This window comes from Schistocerca gregaria, chromosome 2, assembly GCF_023897955.1.
Source record: "Schistocerca gregaria isolate iqSchGreg1 chromosome 2, iqSchGreg1.2, whole genome shotgun sequence".
Taxonomy (NCBI): domain Eukaryota; kingdom Metazoa; phylum Arthropoda; class Insecta; order Orthoptera; family Acrididae; genus Schistocerca; species Schistocerca gregaria.
In genome coordinates, this window is record NC_064921.1 from 600,711,396 (window position 1) to 600,734,912 (window position 23,517).

General features: G+C 43.1%; 1 protein-coding gene across 1 annotated transcript in view; it reads left to right on the plus strand.

Annotated features, from left to right (window-relative positions):
* Nucleotides 1–23,517, plus strand: part of LOC126334543 (lysosomal acid glucosylceramidase-like) — a 138,615-nt gene that overhangs the window by 40,630 nt on the left and 74,468 nt on the right. Inside the window, exons 3-5 of the mRNA XM_049996908.1 lie at nt 635–776; nt 10,561–10,723; nt 21,966–22,126. Coding sequence (XP_049852865.1) covers nt 635–776; nt 10,561–10,723; nt 21,966–22,126 — 466 coding nt within the window. The remainder of the gene's footprint in view (nt 1–634; nt 777–10,560; nt 10,724–21,965; nt 22,127–23,517) is intronic.

Below are 23,517 nucleotides of genomic sequence, written 5' to 3' on the forward strand. Positions count from 1 at the left end.
TTAAGATGAGAGGAAAATGGAGACTTTAGAAATATGGAGTTACAGAAGAAAGCCTCATAGAATGATATTGAATCGAATCAGAAAGAAACAGTGGACCAAAACTTTACTGAAACAAAGGGTGGGGTTGATTGGACAAATCCTGAGGAACCAAAGAAATGTCAGTTAGGTAATCAGGTAAATATGTATGTCGGGGTGGGGTGGGGGTGGGGGTGGGGATGGTTCAAATGGCTCTGAGCACTATCGGACTTGACATCTGTTGTCATCAGTCCCCTAGGACTTAGAACTACTTAAACCTAACTAACCTAAGGACATCACACACATCCATGCCCGAGGCAGGATTCGAACCTGCGACGGTAGCGGTCGCTCGGCTCCAGACTGAAGCGCCTAGAACCGCACGGCCACACCGGCCGGCCTGGAGTGGGGGTGGCGGGGGGAGGTGTTACAGGGGAGGGAGAGCAAGGCTTGGCTTCAGCAAGCAGATTCAAATGGGTGTAGGCTGCACATGCTACATACAGACGAAGAGGTTTAAACAGCATAGGCATTTATGGAAAGAATAGAGACAACAACAACAGACAGTCAAATACAGCAATGTTGCTGATAACAGTCTTGCTGTAGTCCTGTTGTGTGGTTGCAGAACTGCGGTCTGGAGCGGCGCGCCTGCGGGTGGACACCAGCCAGCAGTTCCAGCAGATGCTGGGCTTTGGCGGTGGCATGACGGACTCCACCGCCATCAACATCAGGGCGCTCAGCTCGGCAACCCAGCAGCACCTGCTCAGGTAGGGCCAACATCACCTAACAGGACTGCCCGTCTCGCACGTAACGTATTACCCGATAAGTCAGTTCCGGTTAGACTGGCGAAACAACTTATTTTCTACAGAAATTAAAGGAAACAAATATGTGTCTGCGCACATCACTGCACACTGTCACTTTGCCAACATTTCTTCATGGTGTAATATGTAATATGTAAAAATATTGAAATCTGTAGCTTCAATTTGTCGTGAAAGGTAATACATTGTCAGCCACGCATGATAGTTTAACCTCGTACCTTTTATATATTATTGCTGAAGATACAATATTTTTTGAGAGTTTATTTACGAAGCTTTAAGTTCAAGCAGCAACCCTTATAATTATGTTGTGTGGTCATAGAGCTGCAGTCCAGCACAGAGTTGATATTTCCTTTGTCAGAAATTGCTGCTCAGTAGCAGAGTATAAGAGTAAAAATGACCTGCAACAATTTGGGTGAGCCAATTACAGTTTTCAAAACCAAGTGTCTGATGGGTCTGAAAAGGGAAAGTTGTGTATATTACATTAGGAAAGCCGTGCCAGTTTTAGATATAAAGGGACACAATTTAAAGGGACGTGATATAAAAGTGCACTATTCAAAGTGTACAATATCGTGATTCATAGGGTCAATACGATCGCACTGCAGGTTCTGGTGCAGAACCGATTATAACCAGTTTGATGACGTCACTTGCGATCTCAGGTTACGCAGTTGGACTAGTTACATTGGTCATCCAGGGAAACCCCCCTATTGCTCACAGACTTGAAGTACTGCTGGTTCGAGCTCAGAATCGGTTATAACCGGGTTTCATAACGCCACTTCCAGTGTCAGGTTGCATTTGGCTTTGAGAGGAGGTATTAGGTTCCACATGAGGCAATAGCGCAGACTAGACGGCCTTGACCATGACTGCCAGGTATGAGTGTCATGTTACACATCCCGCCTACACACCCCTCCATCCCTCCAAAGCCTATCCATGCACCTTATTAGGACTTCTGGAGTCAGGTTACACTTGACCTAGAGAAGGGGTATATTCACCCTCGTCCTACCTGATTTTCTGCCCTGAACCATTTCGCTCTGCTAATAAGAACTTCTGGGAACCAATAATATGATGAACATGTTGAAAGATGCACGTAAACTCTGGACTAATGGGATTCAAGCTGTTCCTTATACTTCTGTCCTGCTTCTATAATTAGAGCACTTGAGTGGGTGGCTTCATTCTAATGTTGGACGCCATAGGGAGAGGACAATCAGCTTCGTTAAGAGCAATAATTTTCTCTTTATATGGTAAGAGTTAGGAAGTAATAACGAAGTTCTACAAATTAATTTGTGGTCTACTAAGAAATTTTGCCATAAAATTTGTTAACAATATTTTTTCTACAATTTTTTCAACATCTACATACAATATTTACATTTTAATAATTTCTCTCTGGTCTTTTTTCCTGTTCGCAATGTGGGTTGTCGGAAATGGGCACTAGAAGCAGCAAGGTGAAGAGAAAGCCCACACAAAATCGTGTTTACAAGTACATGTGATGTGTAGTCATACACACATATACTCACACACACACACACATACGCACACACCTATGACAACCAGTTTATCCAACTCTTTCTCACACACAGCCACTATCAATTCACACACACACACACACTCTCAGTCAGTCAGTTAATGGCGTGAGTACGGGTGGATCCCAATCTTTCTCCCACAGATGAAGTGTCGTCTTGATATGACACCTAACTTTCAGCAGCAGTGCACTATGTATCTCACTGCGTCTTGGTAGAAAGACTATTTGGTGCACCATATGTGGAGTGGCGCCAACCCCCTGGAGCAGGTACCTTTTGTCATCCTCGATTGTAAGAGCCTTTCAATTTGCATGATGCACACTCTTTGATTCTAGGTGGCACCTGCGTCTACGAGAGTGGCCCCATAAGTACCCGACCCAACAAAGAAAACACAAAAATTTAGGAAAAAACTGTTTATTTTTCAACATAATTTCCTTTCAGCTCTACACACTTTTCCCAGCGATGTTCAATAAGTTCGATACCCTTTTTATAATGAGAACTGTCTAATTCCTCAAACTAGCCATAAACTGCCGACATGACGTCTTCATTGTTGAAAATCCTCGTCCACCGAGTCATTTTTTCAAGTTTGGGAACAGAAAACAATCCGAGGGGGCAAAATCTGGCGAATAGGGTGCACGAGGTAGCAATTCAAACTATAAACCATTAATTTTGTCCATTGCAATAGCGGTCTTGTGAGCTGGTGCATTGTCCTGAAGAAACAACAGTTTCTTCTTGGCCAAATGCGACCGATTTAACTTGATTTCGTCTCCAAAACGTTGCAATAAGTTCGAACAATACTCGCCGTAGATAGTTCTTCCTTTTTCAAGGTAGTCAATGACAATTATCCTACGCAAAAAACCCTACGCCGTGACCTTGACTGCAGATAAAACTGTATTCGCCCTTTTTGGGAGTCGATTCTCCAATTTGTGTCCATTATTTTGATTGTTCTTTTGTCTCGGGAGTGAAGTGGTGGACCCATGTTTCATCCATGGTTATGAAACGGCGCAAAAAGTCAGGTTTGTTGCAGCGAAACTTGGCTAAACACTCAATCGAATCATCTTCACGGCACTGTTTTTGCTCGAGTGTGAGCAAATGCGGCACAAACCTTGCACACAGTTTTGTCATGGCCAAATTTTCAGATTATATGCGATGTACCGCACTTTTTGAAATGTCTGCTATGTCTGCAAAGTCACGCACTTTCAGTCGACGATCATCCAGTACCGCTTTGTGGATTTTATTCACCACATCTGGAGTCGTCACCTCATTTGGTCGACCACTCCGATGCTCGTCTTGGCAGCTCGTACGTCTTCGTTTAAATTCAGCTACCCAGTATTTTACTGTTGTCAACAAAGGAGCAGACTCTCCCAAAGTAGAATATAGCTCAGCTTTAATATTGGTTGCTCTGAGGCCTTTCAAAAAAAAAAAATTGTATCACATAACGATGACAAATTTTCTCCATTTTCACAAATGCACTCACAACGTTCACTATTTATGGCTGCCAAACAAATACTAAAGAATGTGGTGTCTTCAAACTTGAAACATATGATTCATCTATCGTATACTTTCTAATCCAGAGGTATTTTTCAACAACGATTGCCATCTCTCGATCAGGCCAGGTACTTACGGGACCACCCTCGTATCTTTTGCACTAGCCCCAGAAACTCTGCATTTGAAACCTCTCCACCTCATCTTTTATTAGGGTGACAACCTTTTTTTTGTGGCATAAGGATTATCGGCAACCTCGAATGGGATTTGTATCTAATTACCTCATACAGATTGCTACTTTTCACTCAGTAGATGAAACTGGCTATACAGCAAATTATGGCGCCAGGCTCCAGTGGTGACACTTCAGGAGGGTCACAAGTTGCACATCTAGCTTCTGTCTAGTATTTTATAGCTCGCCCAGAGGCTCTGCGAGTGGTGGATGGCAACACGTACATGTCACTTGTGGCGGAGGGCCAACGTGGAGACTTGTTGCCTGGCCATGCCTATTCGCACTGTGTGTGGACAGGTGGCCATTCCTTCAGCAGGGCCTGAGCAGGCACGTGGAGGCATAGGTTGGCTAGTTATTGAGTTATTAGGAGCTCCAACGTTACATGCGGTATGGAGCCCCGTAGGGAAATAGCGTTCAGAGACAGAATGAAAGCCAACGTGTATTTGGTATGTCTGCTGGGGGGACTCAGTTGAGTAGTGGCGAAGGCTTTTCACGCAGTTTTTGAGCATACAGGGTGCAATAATATGCAAGTTGTGGCTAATGTCAGCACCAATGTTGTGGGGCCATCGTCAGTTCATACAGGCGGATAGCGGATGTGGTGAAGACTGCTGGCTTTGTGTGTGAGGTGCAAGTGAAGCTTACAATTTTCAGCATGGCTCACAGAGTTGATCAGGGTCCTTTGGTTTGGAGCTGAGTAGAGGGTCTCAACCAAAGGCTTCGTCGACTCTGGGACGGTCTTGGCTGCAGATTTGTGGACCTGTATTGTCGGGTGGAGAATTGTAGGTCTCCTTTTCACAGGGCAGGGGTGCACCACACAAAGCAAGCAGCTATTCAGGTAGCAGTGTGCTTGTGGATTTCACATGGGTGTTTTTAGGGTACATAGTAATCCGAAGTACTGTAATGAGTACTCGCCAGACGACATGCATACGGCTATATCAGACCGTGTTCAGAATTAAGAAATTTAATCATCTAGGTATTTACAACAAAGTTCCGGAATTTATTGCCCTCCAGGAAATTTCATACGTTCATATTATCCTTGGGACCGAGATCTGGCGGAAACAGCAGACAGCTCTGAGATATTTAGCGACTCATGGATTGTATTACACACCTTAGGATGGGTAGTTTTTATTGCAGTTGACAAAAATATTGTCTCTGTTGAGGTCGGATCCGAATGTGACAGTGAAGATACCACGTATAACAGGTCTAGGTGAAACCAAGTTAATTGTTGAATGTTTTACTGGCGACCAAGTTCCGCTATAACAGTTTTGAGTCAGTCAATGAAAGTCTACAGTCAGTAGCATGGGAATACAGAGATCATGCAATTTTAGTTGAAGGTAACTTTAATCTACCGAGTATAGACCGGAATGGATTTATTGCAGAGTGTACAGACAGACAGTCTCGTGAAGAACTTCTGAACACGTTTTTCGAAAGTGTCTTGATCAGCTGCTTCGACAGCCCACTCGCAAATTTACACCTTGTAGCTACAAACAGGCCTGACCTTATCGTCAGTATAGATACAAGGATTAGTGATCATGATGTCATAATAGCGACTATGGTTACTAAGTTAATAAATCAATCAAGAATGCTAGGGGAGTTTTCAGCTAGAAAGAGCGATAAGCAGTTGTTAGTATTTCACTTAGACAACGAACTGATATCATTCAAATCCATTAGCATTCCACTTAGACAGTGAACTGACATCATTCAAATCGATTATGACGGACTTAGAGGAATTATGAACAAGGTTTAATCGGAATGTAAGTCGTGGTTTGGAGACGTACTCATATTTGCCGAGTAAGCGGTTTAAGGATGGGAAAGATCCACCGTAATTTAACAACGAAATTCGGAAAATATGGGCAGCGCTGATGAATAACAGAACCCAGCACGTTTTCCTCGACAGCGAATGTTCATCAGAGACAAGGATATCGTCAGGAGTGGCCCAGGGAAGTGTGATAGGTCCACCGTTATTTTCCATCTACATAAATGATCTGGCGGGCGCGGTGGGCAGCAAGCGTACGGGGAGGTGTCGAGTGACTGCAGGAGGATACAAGATGGCTTATATGAAATTTCTAGTCAGTGTAATAAATGGGAGCTAGCTCTAAATGTGCGAGCAGATAAATGTAACTCAATGCAGATGAATAGGAAACTGAAACCTGTAACGTTCGAATACAGTATTAGTAGTGTTGTTCGTGACACAGCCACGTTGTTTAAATACCTGGACATACGGTTGCGAAGTGATGTGAAATGGAACGAGGATGTTAGGACTGTGGTATGGAAGGCGAAAGGTCGACTTCAGTTTATTGGGAGAATTTGGTGTAAGTGTAGTTCATCTGTAAAGAAGACTACGTATAGGACGCTAGTAAGGGGATAACCTAGGAATGAGCGAGTAGGAATACAAGACGCCTGACAACTTGAGTTACGTCCTTTACAGGGATGCAAACAACCTCTTTGGGCAACCCGTGTACTAGTCTGTGCCGATTGGAGGGTTCTGATGGATGTCCAAAGGAAAAGTTGCCATACTGGAGGAAATTGTCCATGATGTGGCAGAGGACTGCGGTAAGGGATACGTCTTAGAGGCAAACGTGTAACACACGACTAATTTGCATGACACGCACAGTATCCAGTGCGCCTAGCCACACAATGCAGTTCGGTCTCTCAGCTGATGACAACACTGGGAAACAAGCAGAAATATATCCTGTGCTCTAGAAATGTCCAATATTTTCTCAGGTTAGGTATGAAACCTGCTGGAGTAACATGTCGCATGCCTTCGACCAGTCACTCTGGTTGAAAGAGTACTATGATTTAGAAAGCGAACAGAGGGCATTCACAATGTGTGATTTCGAAAAAGTATTTTAGAAATTAATGAACAATTCAGTTTTCGGAAAAACCATGGAAAATTTTAGGGAATACTGGGGAATTCATTTAGTTAGCAGTTGGAATGGACGTGACAGCATAAGAAATTGCAGCACAAGGTCAAATTTTAAGCAGGTCACCATCTTCAATCAAGTACTAGTCACATACCGCGTAGCTGCAGATGGCACCCAGAGGCAGGTTAAGGGTGTGCATCATGTGGTCCAAAAGGCTCTGATGAACAAGGATTAAAAGAGGTGCCTCCTCGAGGGTGTCAGCAATGCTCCGCATCTGTTGCACCATGCTATCTTCCTATTGAGAGGCCAAGAGGTACGTACTGCAATGCAGTTGGAAGTCGGGCTGTATTGTCATGATGACATATGGTTCATCTGTGAGGCTGGGTCAGGAGCCTCCTGTACTCAGAGTAAACATTGAGTGACTGAGTGTGTGCCAGGTTAATTTAGAGTGGATGTGTACATGGAATACTTGGATGAGTAAACTATGTCTGTGTGTGTGTGCGTGTGTGTGTCCATCTATCTGAGTCTGTGCGAATGGCTGCACAATATATGTGCTTGTAAATTTTGTATGTGATTTTGCGTGTGGTTTTTCTTCACCCTGCTACTGCTAGTCCCCATTTCTCATACACTGTAAATAGAAAAAAACTGATCAGAAGGAAATGATTAAAACGTAAATATTGTACATAGAAACTGAAAAATTGTAAAGAATTGTTGTTACAAAAATTGCAAGACTAAAATTGTTGATAAATCACAAATTAATATGCTACAACGTAGTTATTGTTTCCTACCCTTTCCTTATACAGAGCATGAGATAAGTGGTGGGTGATCTTGAATATACCTAGTGTCATTGCTTCATGCGTAACTTGATACACCTCTTCAGGCCAAATGTAACCTGACACTGGTGGTGATATCATCTAACAGATTATAAGCACTTCTGAAAATGTACTGGCAGTATCCCAAGAGCTTCGGTAGGACGGGAATCCCTAGGATGGCTCTAAATACAACTTGCTCCATAGTGTAACCTGGCATTAGAAGTAATGTCATCAAGCTGGTTATAACTAGTTGTGTGCCAACACCTGCCCTGCTATCCTACTGATCCTTTAAATCAAATTAAGTGTACTTCTAAATCGCGCCTCTTTAAATCCTGTCCCTCAAAATTACATTGCTTTATTTCTAGCACAGGCACTGCTATACTACTTGTGTGTTAGCAGTTACGCCTTGTCCCTGTTATTAACGAATTTTACAGGAAGGCATCATTCAAACCTGAGGGTTGCTCTGTAAAAAGTGGCAAAATGCATGATTGTAATTACTAAGGAAACAGTAAAATGAGCAAATGCGCCAGGGAACAAATTGGAGTGGAAGAGATAGTTTTGGGAGTAGGACAAATGAAATGGAGATAGGCAGGACATTAACCAGGTGAGTCAGTGTTAGTTGGACCAAGGAAATTGTTTGCTCCATTACAAGAGATAAGAAGAGCTGAGGTGACAATTGAATGGAAAGTGCGTAGATCACGTTATAAAATATACAGGAGCCACATGTATTCATATCGTCGACGACAATACATCATAAAAAAGATTAAAAGTTACTTTTCCCAACAGTAGACGTAACCTGTCTGATGATTTTGAAGTTCATTATCATGCTGGATACAAGGAATATCGAAGTATGTGGAAAGGAGAATATAGTAACTTGTTTTAAAACTAGTGTAGTCCTGACAAAACCGCAATCGAACTGTATCCAAGGTTCTCGGGTGTCCATCCGGATCCGATCGTCGAAGTTCCACGATATTTCGTCGCCATCACCACGTGGTACTGATGGAATGATCTGTCTGTGCTGTGTGGGAGGGGTGGGGGTAGCTGCAGCCACGCCCGGTGGTAGGCCGCAGTTCATCTCCGTCCGTCGTGGCGGAAGGATCACGCGTCCGCTCGCGCCGTAGCTCATTCAAGGCGTTTAATAATGGTTTCCAGGCCTTGCTAAGTTGAAATCCGGTGTCCCTGCTGATGAATATATCTGTTACTCGAATTTCTATGGCCTCCTTGTAGATACTGCCAAGTATGCACTTGTGGCCGTCAGGATTTTTGTCTTTTCGAAATTTGTTGAGTGTCCGGTTTCAATGCAATGTTCTGCTACGGCCGAATGGCTGGGTTGGTATAAGCGGGTGTGATGTGACGTTCGTGTTCCCTACATCGGTCCTCGACCGTGTGAACTGTTTGGCCGATGTAGGATTTGCCACAGCCGAACGAGATTTTGTATGCGCCCGCTTTCTTGAGGCCTACTTCATCTTTTGTCGTTCCTAGTAGGTCACGAATCTTTGCTGGTTGTCGGAAGACTGTGTCAATCTTATGTCGCCTTAACAGTCTCCCTATTTTTGACGACAAGTTGCCAGAAAAAGGCAGAAAGGCTTCTCTTCTTCGGGTTGTTCTTCATCTCGGTTCTTGCTGCACTTCTGTTGTCGGAAGGCCCTTTGGATTTGGCGGTTGCCATACCCATTCTTGCGGAACACGGTCTCCAGGTGTTTCAGTTCCGTTGGCAAGTTCTGTTCATCAGAGATCGAGTGTGCTCTATGTACCAAGGTGATGAGCATTCCATTAAGCTGCACCGGATGGTGGCAGCTGGAGGCATGTAGGTACAAGTCAGTGTGTGTAGGCTTGCGGTACACACTGTGACCCAGTGAGCCATCAGACCCACGTTGCACTAGGACATCAAGAAAGCGTAGTGTTCCATCTTTCTCAGTCTCAATGTTGTAGAAAAATCTGTAGCTGTTCCTGTCCATGTGGCCAGATGTCGAACGTGTCGTCCACGTAGCGAAAGAAGCATACAAGTTTCAGTTCGGCGGCTTCCAGTGCTGCCTCTTCGAAACTCTCCATGACCAGGTTGGCCTCCACTGGGGAGAGCGGGCTCCCCATGGCTACTCCGTCGGTCTGCTCGTAGCATTGACCTTTGAAGACAAAGTACGTAGATTTTAACACGTGCCTGAACAGTTGTGTCAGTTCAGGCCCGAATTCCTCACTGATTAAGTGGAGACAATCTTCCAGCAGGACTCGTGTGAATAATGAGGTGACACCGAAGCTGACCATGATGTCGGTTTCTTGTGCTGTCATCTCCTTCAGGCGGCGAATGAAGTCTGTCGAGTTCCGGATATGGTGCGCACATTTCCCCACATGAGGTCTTAGTATGCCCGCTAAGTGCTTCGCCAAAAGATACGTCGGTGCTCCTATGTTGCTGACTACGGGATATATGGTCTCCAAAAACGCACAAAGAAGGGATGCGACCCCCAGTTTTCCCCGTACGTGGGTTGCATTTCCCTGGAGATTTCAGTGGGCGTCTGTGCCTTGCTCCATAGAAAAAGAATCGCATTTCGTTGCTCTAACGCCTTGGACGTGTGAAGCACGAGCGCCATCTTTACCAACTGACAGCAGCGCCTTGCGACGGAGCTACCGGCAGATAAGGCCGGCACAAGGTCCGCGCTGGTAATGGATATGGTGACTCTGCATTTATAGCCTTAATTAGGCTACAAAAAACTGGGAGAAAGACTTTCTGATTATCCCTCGTATTCTCTCCTTTCTCACCAATCAAGCGATACAGTACATGATGGGTAGGACTGCTCGCTGCCAGGTTTGTTGACAGGCGGCGCTGTGTTGCAGGAGCTACTTCGGAAACAGCGACGGCAGCTCGCGGTACTCCCTGATCCGTCTGCCCATGGGTGGCACCGACTTCTCGGCACGCAACTACACGTACGACGACAGCAAGACTCCTGACCCGACCCTGAAAAACTTTGCTCTCCAGCCGGAAGACATCGAATACAAGGTAATTTATATGATTATGTTCCTGCATTACATTTAGGAATCAAGAGTTCCGCTGCTGCATGATCATCAGAACTTGTATAGACCTGTTCGTACAGAACCTCATACAACTGTGTGTATATTTCCTAAACGTATTAAAAATAAAAAGCGCTTTAATTTATGTAAACATGTCAAGGATAGCGTTTTGTTTCCATCTACATCTGCATCCATACTCCGCAAACCACCTGACGGTGTGTGGCTAAGGGTACCTTGAATAACGAAGTGTGTGCTCTCCGTTGGATCTTCTCTAGCTCTTCTATCAACACTATCTGGTACGAATCCCACACCGGTAAGCAGTATTCAAGCAGTGGGCGAACAGGTGTACTGTAACCTACTTCCTTTGTTTTCGAACTGCATTTCCTTAGGATTCCATATGTTTAGTTAAAGGGTTGGCTAGCTGGCGACACACAATTCAATTAATTTCATGCACTTTATTTTCCGAAATGTGAGACTACTTCTTTTCAGTTATCTGGGATTGCTATTGATTATTCATCAGTTCTCACTTCCGCCTTTTCCATGATGAAAAATAAAAGAAGTCAAAGACTATTGCCCCCACCCACCCTCGTCTAACTACTATACGACAGAAAAGATGGTTTGATTAAATAATTTGAATAACTATGAAAAGAAACATAATTTCTTTTGGTAGGCTGTTGGCCCTCGTTGTATATAAATTACAACTTTTGTCCGATGAACGATCATGCACAACACAGTATTATGTTTCCATCGTTTCTGCGAAAAGGCACCAAACACAGAAATTGTCCTTTGAGCGGGAAAATTGGAAAATTTACTCCGACAGCGTCAAACAAGGATATAAGAGCTATTCTGACTACGGGTATTGGGGAAGGGGGTCACAAGAGTTCTGGTATTATCAGGGTGTTCTTTAAACCGGTCTTGAACAATTCCGGAAATGTGAATGGAACCAATATTATCTTTGTGGACAGGTCGTCCACCAGGAAACACACACTGTGATATCGTGTGGAAAGCGTCACATAGTAGTTTGACATATTCTACCTTGTAACCTGCCTACGCAGGACAAGTAGGTCAGAACACGGTGTGACACTGCGCACCACAGCACAGTATTCTCTTACATGAAATGTGTATGTTACTACATTCCTTCCTTGCAACTATAAATTCTGTCGTTTGCAACCCCCACTCAGAAATCCACTTCCTGAGCAATTTAACTGTATGTGTTTGTGCCATATCTTTTTAGTGTGTGTGCCATTGTGCCATTGTTTGTGTGAAATCTTATGGAACTTAACTGCTAAGGTCATCAGTCCCTAAGCTTACACACTACTTAACCTAAATTATCCTAAGGACAAACACACACATCCATGCCGGAGGGAGGACTCGAACCTCCCCCGGGACCAGCCGCACAGTCCATGACTGCAGCACCTCAGACCGCTCGGGATATCTTTTTAGTATTATTACGCAGTACGCAAGTGTCTAAAATATGTAAGCTATGTGCGAATGCAGACTTTCCGGGGATTTTCGAAGATGAATTCTTCTCAGGAAATGAGCCGAGTATTCCTTCATTTCGATGCAACATTTTAAGTTTCGTACTATGGGATAGTTTGTTATTAAACAATTTTCTGCTGCCATTCATCATTTAACTTTTATGTATTTCTTTCACGGCATGTTTCAGCAAATGATTCCTATGCTGAATTGCGTTTTCGTGTATTACGGTATTCATGCCAGATACTTTCAATGCGTGAGTTGCTGCATTATTCTGTTGCGTTTCCAGTGATATCTGAAGTAGCGCAATTTTTTAAATAACGACAGATCTTTATACACTGCTTGACGGAAAAGCGAAGCGCCCAAAAGAGGGAAAGGAAAACTAATTGAATCTTCTCGCGTTTAGAGGATATGTGATGCTATTTCAATGATTGTAAAATGGAGTCGAATTTTCAGAGAACTTCGCAGTATGAGCCCACTTATCAGAAATACATTACAACCCCTGTGGGAATTGAATGCACTGATTCCGTTTGGAAGGATATCATAAAACCTTTGAATCATCTCCCGAGGAAAGCTAGCTCACAATATTGTTGTACCCTGTCCTTGATATCACGGAACTGCTAGTGGGATGCAGTTGGCGCCCGATATGGTCTGTCGGGGACAGATCTGGGTATTTTGCTGGCCACAGGCATATCTGAACATCACGCAGGAAGTTCTTAGAGACACTTGTCATGTGTGGACGAGAATTGTCCTGTTGAAAAACGGCACCACGAGACTGTCGCATGACAGATAAGAGATGAAGACGCAGGATCCACCAGCTCTGACCCAGTGGTAGCTGATGGCTCCCCACATCATGACCCCAGGAGCAACAGGGCTGTGGAAGAATGAAACCTTTCCAGGTCGCCACCATACTCTCGACGATGGTCATATGTGGTGGTGCACAACCGCGATTCATCGCTCAACATGATTTGATACTATTCATCCGCAGTCTATGCTTCTAGGTCACAAGAAAATTCCAAACTTACCCGTTTATTCTGCGGTGTTAACGGCAGCCTACACATGGGATTGGAACCCCTTAGTTACCGACAAATGGTGCCAAATGCCGCAGAGTATTCAAACGAGTCCATTACTTATTCTTGAATGCTAGGCCTTTATACAAAGGGGTTACGTTGTGCTTAGTTTACAATAGGGCGATCCTCCCTTGTGGTAAATGGAAATGAGCGTTTGGCGTCATTGGCTGGGAGACCCCTTGCGTAGCAGGTCCGGCCACCTTGGTGCAGGTCTTACTACATTCGACGCCACATTGGGCGACCTGCACGCCAGATGGGGATGAAATGATGAAAACAACACAGCACCTAGTCCCTGAGCGGAGAAAATCTCCGACCCAGCCGGGAATCGAACCCGGGCCCGTAGGACAGCAATCCGTCATGCTGACCACTCAGCTATCGGGGCGGACCTCCCTTGTGGTGATTAGACATGATCGACTGGAATGTTGATGACCTTCCGCTGCATGTCCTAAATTTGTATATAGCACAATTCGATCAGCATTTCAAATGGAGAGCCACAATGTGGCCCTTTCCAACTCTGTCAGGTGCTGATAACGCTATCATACTCGAGCATGTGGCATCATCGTGTCCTTCACAGTGGCCAGTCAGCATCTGGCGCTGATCACGTCCCTCTTATACCCTACCAGACCTGCTTACAACGCTAAACACGGTCGACATCAATGCATTCTGGTGGACCTTCCACCTGTCGCACAGAATTGTAACTCTAATGACTTATGTACTCACCGATGCTGGGTGCATGACATCCAACCATGTGTCTTGGTGCTTCACTTTTTTGTCAGAGTATATAGACAGTGTAATGGTTTATTATTCACGTGACCATTATGGCACTCCAACCCCAGTTCTCGATACCAGTAGTATCGTACTACTTTTCTGCGAAGTAACAGACATATTTTTGTGACAATATTCACATTTGGTTTTATTAGTGTATAGGTACTCCGATGTATCGATATATAACAGTGATATGGTTGTTGTGTGTATTCATTTCTGTGAGACTGTCATAATCTTTGACTTACTTGTAACCGTTTTCTCTCGAGTACGCACAGAGTAGTCTTTGTTTCACTTTGCAGGAGTTAAGTTGTTATTTCGCTTTGTAAAAGATCAGTCAAGTCTTGTGTTTGGTTAAAGTGGAAATTAAATATATGAAGATTGATACAAAACTGTTTTATTGATGATGTGACAATTAAGAAGAAGTATACGTGAATTTACAAGAAGTTTAATAAAAATGTGGATCGTGAACATCAAGTCAAAACTTATTTCTACCATACCATTGTTCTGATCTGGGATTGTTTGATCATTAAGAATTTTCTGAAAAACGCATTTGTTAGATCGTCAAATATTGCTAAAATACAGATCTGGACCTTCTAGCAATCAAAGTGGAATCACCCTAGAATCAACAACGTGAGCCATAACAACTTCGACGAAATCTGCGTGGGAATCCATTCAAGATAAATGCCAAAATTAATGACTTTTTTTACAGTGACTTCATTATTTCCAGACTGACGATACCATCCACAGTCAATAACTTTGTTGCTGCCCGATAAAGCGAACATATGCTGCGTGAGCAACATTATTAATCTGATTTCTTACCTACTTTGCAAGTGGTGGTATTGTTAGAACAGTTAATGGAGAATTTACAAAAATCTTTTCCGTATTATTTCTTTTACTCTTTTTATGCAGCAAGTCTCACATATTGTGCATCGCTTTCACAATTTGCTGTGCACAATGTTTTGTGTCGTCTCGTTGTCACTGTAGGTTTATACCATAGGAAGCAAGGAGTGGCCGTTGTTTGGTGGCTGGTATGCTCTTCCATAACACAGACTGCACGCATGTGTTAACAGGGTTCTTTATACATAAGAACAAGAAGTTACTTAAGATAGTTCAGGTGTTGTGGTACAAGCTCTTCTGTAATACTCCACATTAGCCTCACTGCTGGTGAAGTACCCATCCCTCTATGTACACTACTCTGGTAGCTAGGTACCGACTGGCTCTGAGCTAGAGGCTGAGCTAACTGCGACTGCGATTCCCACTCGGCTGCCACTCATGATTCGACTCGTTGGCTCACTGGATGACTGACTGGGACTGACCGGTCCGCGGCGGCGATCTAAATACTAGCGGTCGAGAGGCCGTTGGCGGCGCGTTGCTTGCAAGTCTCTATTTGCTCTATCTCCTGCTCTATTATCGATCTTCTCGCATTCTCTTTGCCGCCCAGAGTGCCGGCATCAGCTTACGCTAGCAAACAACGCACTTTGAAGACAATTACAAAGATGTTTTACATATACACACATGAAAAAAGGTTTTGCATCACCTCTGTTCCGAGTGTTCCGGAACCTGTACAGAAAACTGGTATAGAGATCAACATAAACATCATTTCCGCCCTTTTTATTGCTCATGAAAATCACACATTGCATACTGTACCACCGTACATCGAGACCTTCAGAGGTGGTAATCCAGATTGCCATATACATGGGTACCTCTAATACCGAGTAGCACGCACTCTTGCATTGATACATGCCTGTATTCGTCGTGGCATACTATCCACAAGCTCATCAAGGCACTGTTTGTCCAGATTGTCCCACTCCTCAACCGCGAGTCAGTGTAGAACCCTCAGAGTGGTTGGTGGGTCACGTTGTCCATAAACAGCCCTTTTCAATTTATCTCAGGCATGTTGGATAGGGTTCATGTCTGGAGAACATGCTGGCCACTCTAGTCGAGTGATGTCGTTATTCTGAAGGAAGTCATTCACAAGATGTGCACGATGGGGACGCGAATTGTCTTCCATAAAGACGAATGCCTCGCCAATATGCTGCCGATATGGTTGCACTATCGATCAGAGGATGGCATTGACATATCGTACAGCCGTTACGGCGCCTTCCACGACCACCAACGCATACATCGGCCCCACATAATGCCACCCCAAAACAGCAGGGAATCTCCGCCGTGCTGTACTTGATGGACAGTGTGTCTAAGGCGTTCAGCCTGATCGGGTTGCCTCCAAACACGTCTCCGAAAAGCGTCTGGTTGAAGGCATATGCGACACTCATCCGTGAAGAAAACGTGATGCCAGTCCTGAGCGGCCCATTCGGAGTGTTGGTGGCCCCATCTGTACCGCAGCCTATTGCGCACAGCTTGAGCCGTAACACGATGTCCTGTGGCTGCACGAAAAGCATTATTCAACACCGTGGCGTTACTGTCAGGGTTCCTGCGAGCCATAATCCGTAGGTAGCGGTCATTCACTGCAGTAGTAGCCCTTGGGCGGGCTGAGGGAGGAATGTCATCGACTGTTCCTGTCTCTCTGTATCTCCTCCATGTCCGAACAACATCGCTTTGGTTCACTCCGAGACACCTGGACACTTCCCTTGTTGAGAGCACTTCCTAGCACAAAGTAATAATTCGGACGCGATAGAAACCCAGTATTGACCGTCTAGGCATGGTTGAACTACAGACAACAAGAGGCCTCCGTCTAATAGGCACTGCTCATGCATGCTGTGTTACGTCTTAGGGCGGGTTTAGTGAAATCTCTGAACAATCCAAGGGACTGTGTCTGTAATACAGTATCCACAGTCAGCGTCTATCTTCAGAAGTTCTGGGAACCGCAATGATGCAAAACTTTTTTGATGTGTATAGTTAACAGAACAGTATGTATACTCCATGAAGCATGTATACAATTCATTAGTCCAGACAGTTATTGTTTATATGTAATCGGCGTAGGAAATTAAGGAGGTGGGACCTGAATAAGATGAAAGAACCAGAGGTTGTTGACAGTTTCAGATGGAGCAATAGCAACGATTGAGAACAGCAGGAGAAAGGAATGCAGTAGAATCGAAATGGGTAGCTTTGAGAGATGAAATAGTGAAGGCAGCAGAGGATCGAATAGATAAAAAGACAAGGCCAAGTAGAAATCCATGGATAGCACAGGAGATATTGCGTCTAATCGATGATAGGAGAGAATATAAAAATGCAGTAAATGAAGGAGGCCAAAGGGAATACAAATGTCTAGAAAATGAGATTGACAGGGTGTTCAAAACTACTAAGCAGAAATGGCTACAGCAGAAATGAAAGGATTTAGAAGCACGTCTTACTAGAGGAAAGATAGATACCGCCTACAGGAAAATTAAAGAGGCCTTTGGAGAAAAGAGAAGCGTTGTATCAGTATCAAGAGCTCAAATGGAAAAGCAGTACTAAGCAAGGAAGGGAAAGCTGAAAATTTGGAGAGGTATGTAAAGAGCCTATACAAGGGAGATGAACTTGAAGGCAATATTCTAGAAAGGGAAGAGGACGTAGACGAAGATGAGATGGGACATATTATACTGTGAGAAGGATTTGACAGAGCTCTGTAAAATCTAAGCCGAAACAAGGCCCTGGGATACTTAAACTAAAAGAAGAGACAGCCTGGTAGCAGACATTCTGATATTTGGTAACGCAGGGAAGTGTGGTGGGTAAAAATTGTAGGTTCAAACTTGTGTTGATGGCAGTAATTATGCTGATATGAAGAGGCTTGGACATTATAAACTAGTGTGGAGGGCCGAACCAAACAAGTATTTGCAGGGAAGATCACAACAGCAACACTGTTTACTTGTGTGTCTACCACCCGCTATGTATATCCCAAGTTCCTCCACATATCTCACATATACACGAAAGGCTATGCCCCGACTGAAGACTGTCTCAGTGACTCATCATCGTCCAGACAAAACCATTAAGGATATAAGCTTGAAAGTTGCAGAAGGTGTTGATCTTATACTGTAGGCATCGTTCAAGAAGCGATTTTTCGAATTTCCGTCCCCTAATATGGTGAAATAGGGGATACAAGTTTTTTTTTAAGATATGTGGCTGCTAAGGTAGTTTGAAGCTAAACCTACGAAAACTGGTATTTGATTTCTCAGTCAGAAATAAAAAAATAAGTGTTTCAGCATTTTTCAAAAATAACGCTATGAGGACGAAATAGTGAGTGAAGTTTTTTTGAAAATAGATTGTTATTACAGAACTATTAAAGTACTTCTTTAACTACATCTATGAAAACTGATATTTCACTTTTGGGTTACAAATAAAAAAAATGTGTTTCATTGTTTTGGGGAATTCAACCCCTAGAGGGGAAAAACAGGGGATGAAATGTTTTGTGACAAAATTTAATTATGAAAGCATTTTTAAATTGAAATATAGTGTATGAAAATTTGAATTTGGCTTCTTAGAAACAAAAAATATGTTTGACTGTTTTTGTAAATTCAATCCCTATGGGGATGAAATAGGGGGGAAACTTTTTATGAAAGTATTTCATTATGCAAGCATTTTTGAAGCTATATCTATGAAAACTTGTATTTGACTTTCTATTAGAAATAAAAAAAAAAAAAACTGAAATTCAACTCCTAAGGGGGAGCGAAATAGGCGCTGAAGTGTTTTATGAAAATATATCATTGTGAAAGCATCTTTAAAACTAAATCTTTGAAAGTTGGTATTTGGATTCTCGGTTAGAAATGAAAAAAAAATATGTTTCATTGTATTTGGAAATTCAACCCCTAAGAGAGCGAAATAACTCCAGACTGATTCACAGAGGTCATCATTGAACAGCTCAAACCACTGAAGGCTGGAAACTTGAAATTTGGAAAGCGAGTTCATCTTAAACTGCAGGCACCTGTGACGTGAAATGCCAAAATGAGCTCTTCTCAATTGGGAGTAAATTAAAACAATCAGAATGGCTGAAAGAGAGCACAATAACATGAGGCATAAACGAATAAGAGCTAAGCAACTAAGCAAATAAGAGAATAGGCAAAAATGAGATGCCAACAAAATGAGAGCTGGCCGAACTCCGTCGGCACTTACATACGGCTGCGCTCGTGGCGGCACCTCGCGGCCCATAAGCAACACGCGCGCCTGCGACCGCAGCGCACTCTTAGCGCTCGCGGCGGCGTGTAGCATCCCGTACGCAAGTTGTGCGATTGCTGTCGCAGGTCGACCCTTAATCTATGTTGTTACACAGCGTTTAAGAAAATATTGTTCGAAAACTTAACCCAAGAGGATGAAATAGGCGATAAATAATGGATAATGTCGTTATTAAGACAATTTCTCAGTCAGAAATAAAAACATACCTCTCTGAGCATTTTTGGAAATTCAACTTAAATGGGGTAAAATAGAGGGTGAAATATTTTTTGAAAATAAATAATTATTAAAGAACTAATAAAGCAGTTTTAAAGCTGCTCCTATGGAAATTGGTATTTGACCTCTCAGCTGGAAATTAAAATAAAAAAAAATATGTTTCAGTGTTTTTGGAAATTCTAACTCATAATGGAGTGAAATAAGGGATGAAAAGTTTTTGAAATTATTTCAGTGTAAAAGAATTTTCAAAACTAAATCTATGGAAATTTTTATTTGTCTTCTGCATTAGAAATAAAAAAAAGGTTTCACTTTGTTTTGGAAATTCAGCACCTAAGGAGATGAAATAGGTGATGAAAATTTTAAGAAAAAATCTGTTATATCAACAGAAATTTAAAGGTAAATTGATGAGAATTGGCATTCGACATGTCAGTTGGATATAAACAAATACGTGTTAGGGGATGAAAGTTTCTATGGAAATGTAAAACGCATGATAACAAAACTTTTGAATTCCAGCTACCAGAATCGCTCTTTGGTTAAAAATACATTCAGAAAAGACAATTCTTCTTTGGCCTTAATTATCGCGAACATTTTTGAAGATGTTGCAGTTTATGAACAACAGAAAAGTTCAATTAAAAAGAAAATTCTGTGCAGACCATACAGTCTGCATGAGCGAAGCAGCAGGCGCTAAGCTAGTTCGTAAGATAAAGTATCTTCATGTTGTGTATGTGACGCAAATCAAGTACAACACGAGAAAATAACTACCTCACGCCAGATTATCATACGCAATAATAATAATAATAATACAATCCATATTTGTTGCAATGTCTTCTAACTAGTACTAAAGAGTACTGAAAAAAAACATGTTGGGGAGTGTAGCACATGTTTATGAACAGAACTCAACCAAGATCTCTCTTCATAAAGTTTGTTTCTCTATTTTGTTAGCACTGAGAGAATGATGCTGTTCCTTGTTTCGTCTTGCAAGCCACAAAACTCACAAGTGCGCAGTTGTTCTGCGATTCATGTTGGAATACTTACTGTGTTAAATAAAACTAACATCATGTATGGTACAGGGTGTTTCAAAAATGACCGGTATATTTGAAACGGCAATACAAACTAAACAAGCAGCGATAGAAATACACCGTTTGTTGCAATATGCTTGGGACAACAGTACATTTTCAGGCAGACAGACTTTCGAAATTACAGTAGTTACAATTGTCAACAACAGATGGCGCTGCGGTCTGGGAAACTCTATAGTACGATATTTTCCACATATCCACCATGTGTAGCAATAATATGGCGTAGTCTCTGAATGAAATTCTCCGAAACCTTTGACAACTTGTCTGGCGGAATGGCTTCACATGCAGATGAGATGTACTGCTTCAGCTGTTCAATTGTTTCTGGATACTGGCGGTACACCTGGTCTTTCAAGTGTCCCCACAGAAAGAAGTCACAGGGGTTCATGTCTGGCGGATAGGGAGGCCAATCCACGCCGCCTCCTGTATGTTTCGGATAGCCCAAAGCAATCACACGATCATCGAAATATTCATTCAGGAAATTAAAGACGTCGGCCGTGCGATGTGGCCGGGCACCATCTTGCATAAACCACGAGGTGTTCGCAGTGTCGTCTAACGCAGTTTGTACCGCCACAAATTCACGAAGAATGTCCAGATAGCGTGATGCAGTAATCGTTTCGGATCTGAAAAATGGGCCAATGATTCCTTTGGAAGAAATGGCGGCCCAGACCAGTACTTTTTGAAGATGCAGGGACGATGGTACTGCAACATGGGGCTTTTCGGTTCCCCATATGCGCCAGTTCTGTTTATTGACGAAGCCGTCCAGGTAAAAATAAGCTTCGTCAGTAACCAAATGCTGACCACATGCATATCGCCGTCATCAATCCTGTGCACTACATCGTTAGCGAATGTCTCTCGTGCAGCAATGGTAGCGGCGCTGAGGGGTTGCCGCGTTTGAATTTTGTATGGATAGAGGTGTAAACTCTGGCGCATGAGACGATACGTGGACGTTGGCGTCATTTGGACCGCAGCTGCAACACGGCGAACGGAAACCCGAGGCCGCTGTTGGATCACCTGCCGTTGAAATTTTTCAAACAGATCCTTTATTGTATCGCTTTTCGGTCCTTTTGTTACATTAAACCTCCGTTGAAAACTTCGTCTTGTTGCAACAACACTGTGTTCTAGGCGGTGGAATTCAAACACCAGAAAAATCCTCTGTTCTAAGGAATAAACCATGTTGTCCACAGCACACTTGCACGTTGTGAACAGCACACGCTTACAGCAGAAAGACGACGTACAGAATGGCGCACCCACAGACTGCGTTGTCTTCTGTATCTTTCACATCACTTGCAGCGCCATCTGTTGTTGAAAATTGTAACTACTGTAATTTCGAAAGTTTGTCCGCCTGAAAATGTACTATTGTCCCAAGCATACTGCAACAAACGGTGTATTTCTATCGCTGCTCGTTTAGTTTTTATTGCCGTTTCAAATATACCGGTCATTTTTGAAACACCCTGTACTTATAGTTAGTATTTTAACCAAAATAAACTGTCACACATAGTAATATAGTAGTGATCTCTGGTTACAGATTCCACTGATACTGATGGCTCAGAACCTTACAAACAATGGGGTGAAGATACATGCGTTGCCCTGGTCAGCTCCCAGATGGATGAAAGTCTACAACGGGACGAGTGGCATTAGCTGGCTGCAGTCCAAATACTACCAGACCTGGGCCAACTATTTCGTCAAGTAAGATTTATCAAGATACAGCAGAATGTACGCTGTTATCATTTCATAGCAACCAGAATGTGTATTTTATTTAAACTGTTGAATAATACTATTACTTTCATTTCCTGGATTTTACCTACACCGTATAGTAGCTCATGACGTATGAAACATCGTGTGCGTGACTGAAGTTTGAATGTAAGGAGACTTACACGCAGTCTTCACACATGCCACTCATTGCTAATATGGTGCATGTATTATCTTGGGATTTCGAGCCAAAGGGGCAGTATTTCTGGGACGTTGAAATCTGTAAACAGTTTACTTGCCTCTGTGGTCAAAGTGTAACGCAGAAACGCAGATGGTCTAACGATAACAGTTGCAGACGATTACCTTGAGAAATTGGGAGTTACAAGTGCCATTGGTGTCTGAAGTGTAGGCCGAGTATGACGGTATGTTTTAAGCAGGTAGATGAGCAGTTAAATTGAAGACACAAAGGTAGTAACGTGTAACGCCTGCTGTCGCCTAGGTAACGGAATTACATCAGTAATATGTTCCTCAACAACTCTTAACATAGTTACAGAGAAGTTTTCCGATGTATTATCTTTCTGAAAGTATGGGTGATTTGAGACAAATTAACGGACATCCAAGACTGGACAGTAGGTTCTGGTACAGTTGCTGGTGAGAGATGATGGAATATCAAGTGGCCCTCTCTTCATCCCCTGAAAATATCGCCAACAAGCGAACATCTCTAAGACCTGCCTGCTTGATGCCCTGTTCGAAAGTGCGATCTACCAGACTATATAGCTTTAGATATGCTCATACTGTACAACTGTTGTACCTACTGTACCGATCAGTCAGACCTTGAAAGATTCAGTGGTGCTACTCCTGCATCCATGATAGTGTTGGTGACCTGTGGTGTACGGTGGGCTGAGGTAGAGTGCACACAAAGTAACTTGAACCGTAGGTCCACAGGCAGTGCACTTGAAAATGGGGAAAGGTAATGGTGGGGGCTCCAGTGTCAAAGTCCACCGAGCAGTCAGGGAACTGCAGTTCGACAGTTGAAGCCTGTGCACTGAAATTTACCTCATAAGCTACAGTTAGCTAATCTCATATGAGTATGAACACGTAATATCAGTATGACCAATAATTCGACAAATATAGACGTTCAAAGTCAATAGCTTCTCATTAGAATATGGAGGGAGAAATAATCACATAAAGAAAGAGAATCAACCAAAGCAAACCAAGACCGAAGATGGGTTGCCAGATAGATATCTCGCAAAATAAGGTGAGGCTAATAGATGTATCATAGTGCACAATGTCACTTACTACGATACTGGGAATGTAAAATAAAGAACACGTGTCATATGAAAGCTAATGTTCACGAAAACTGACAACTTCCAGGAGAGTGGTGTGCT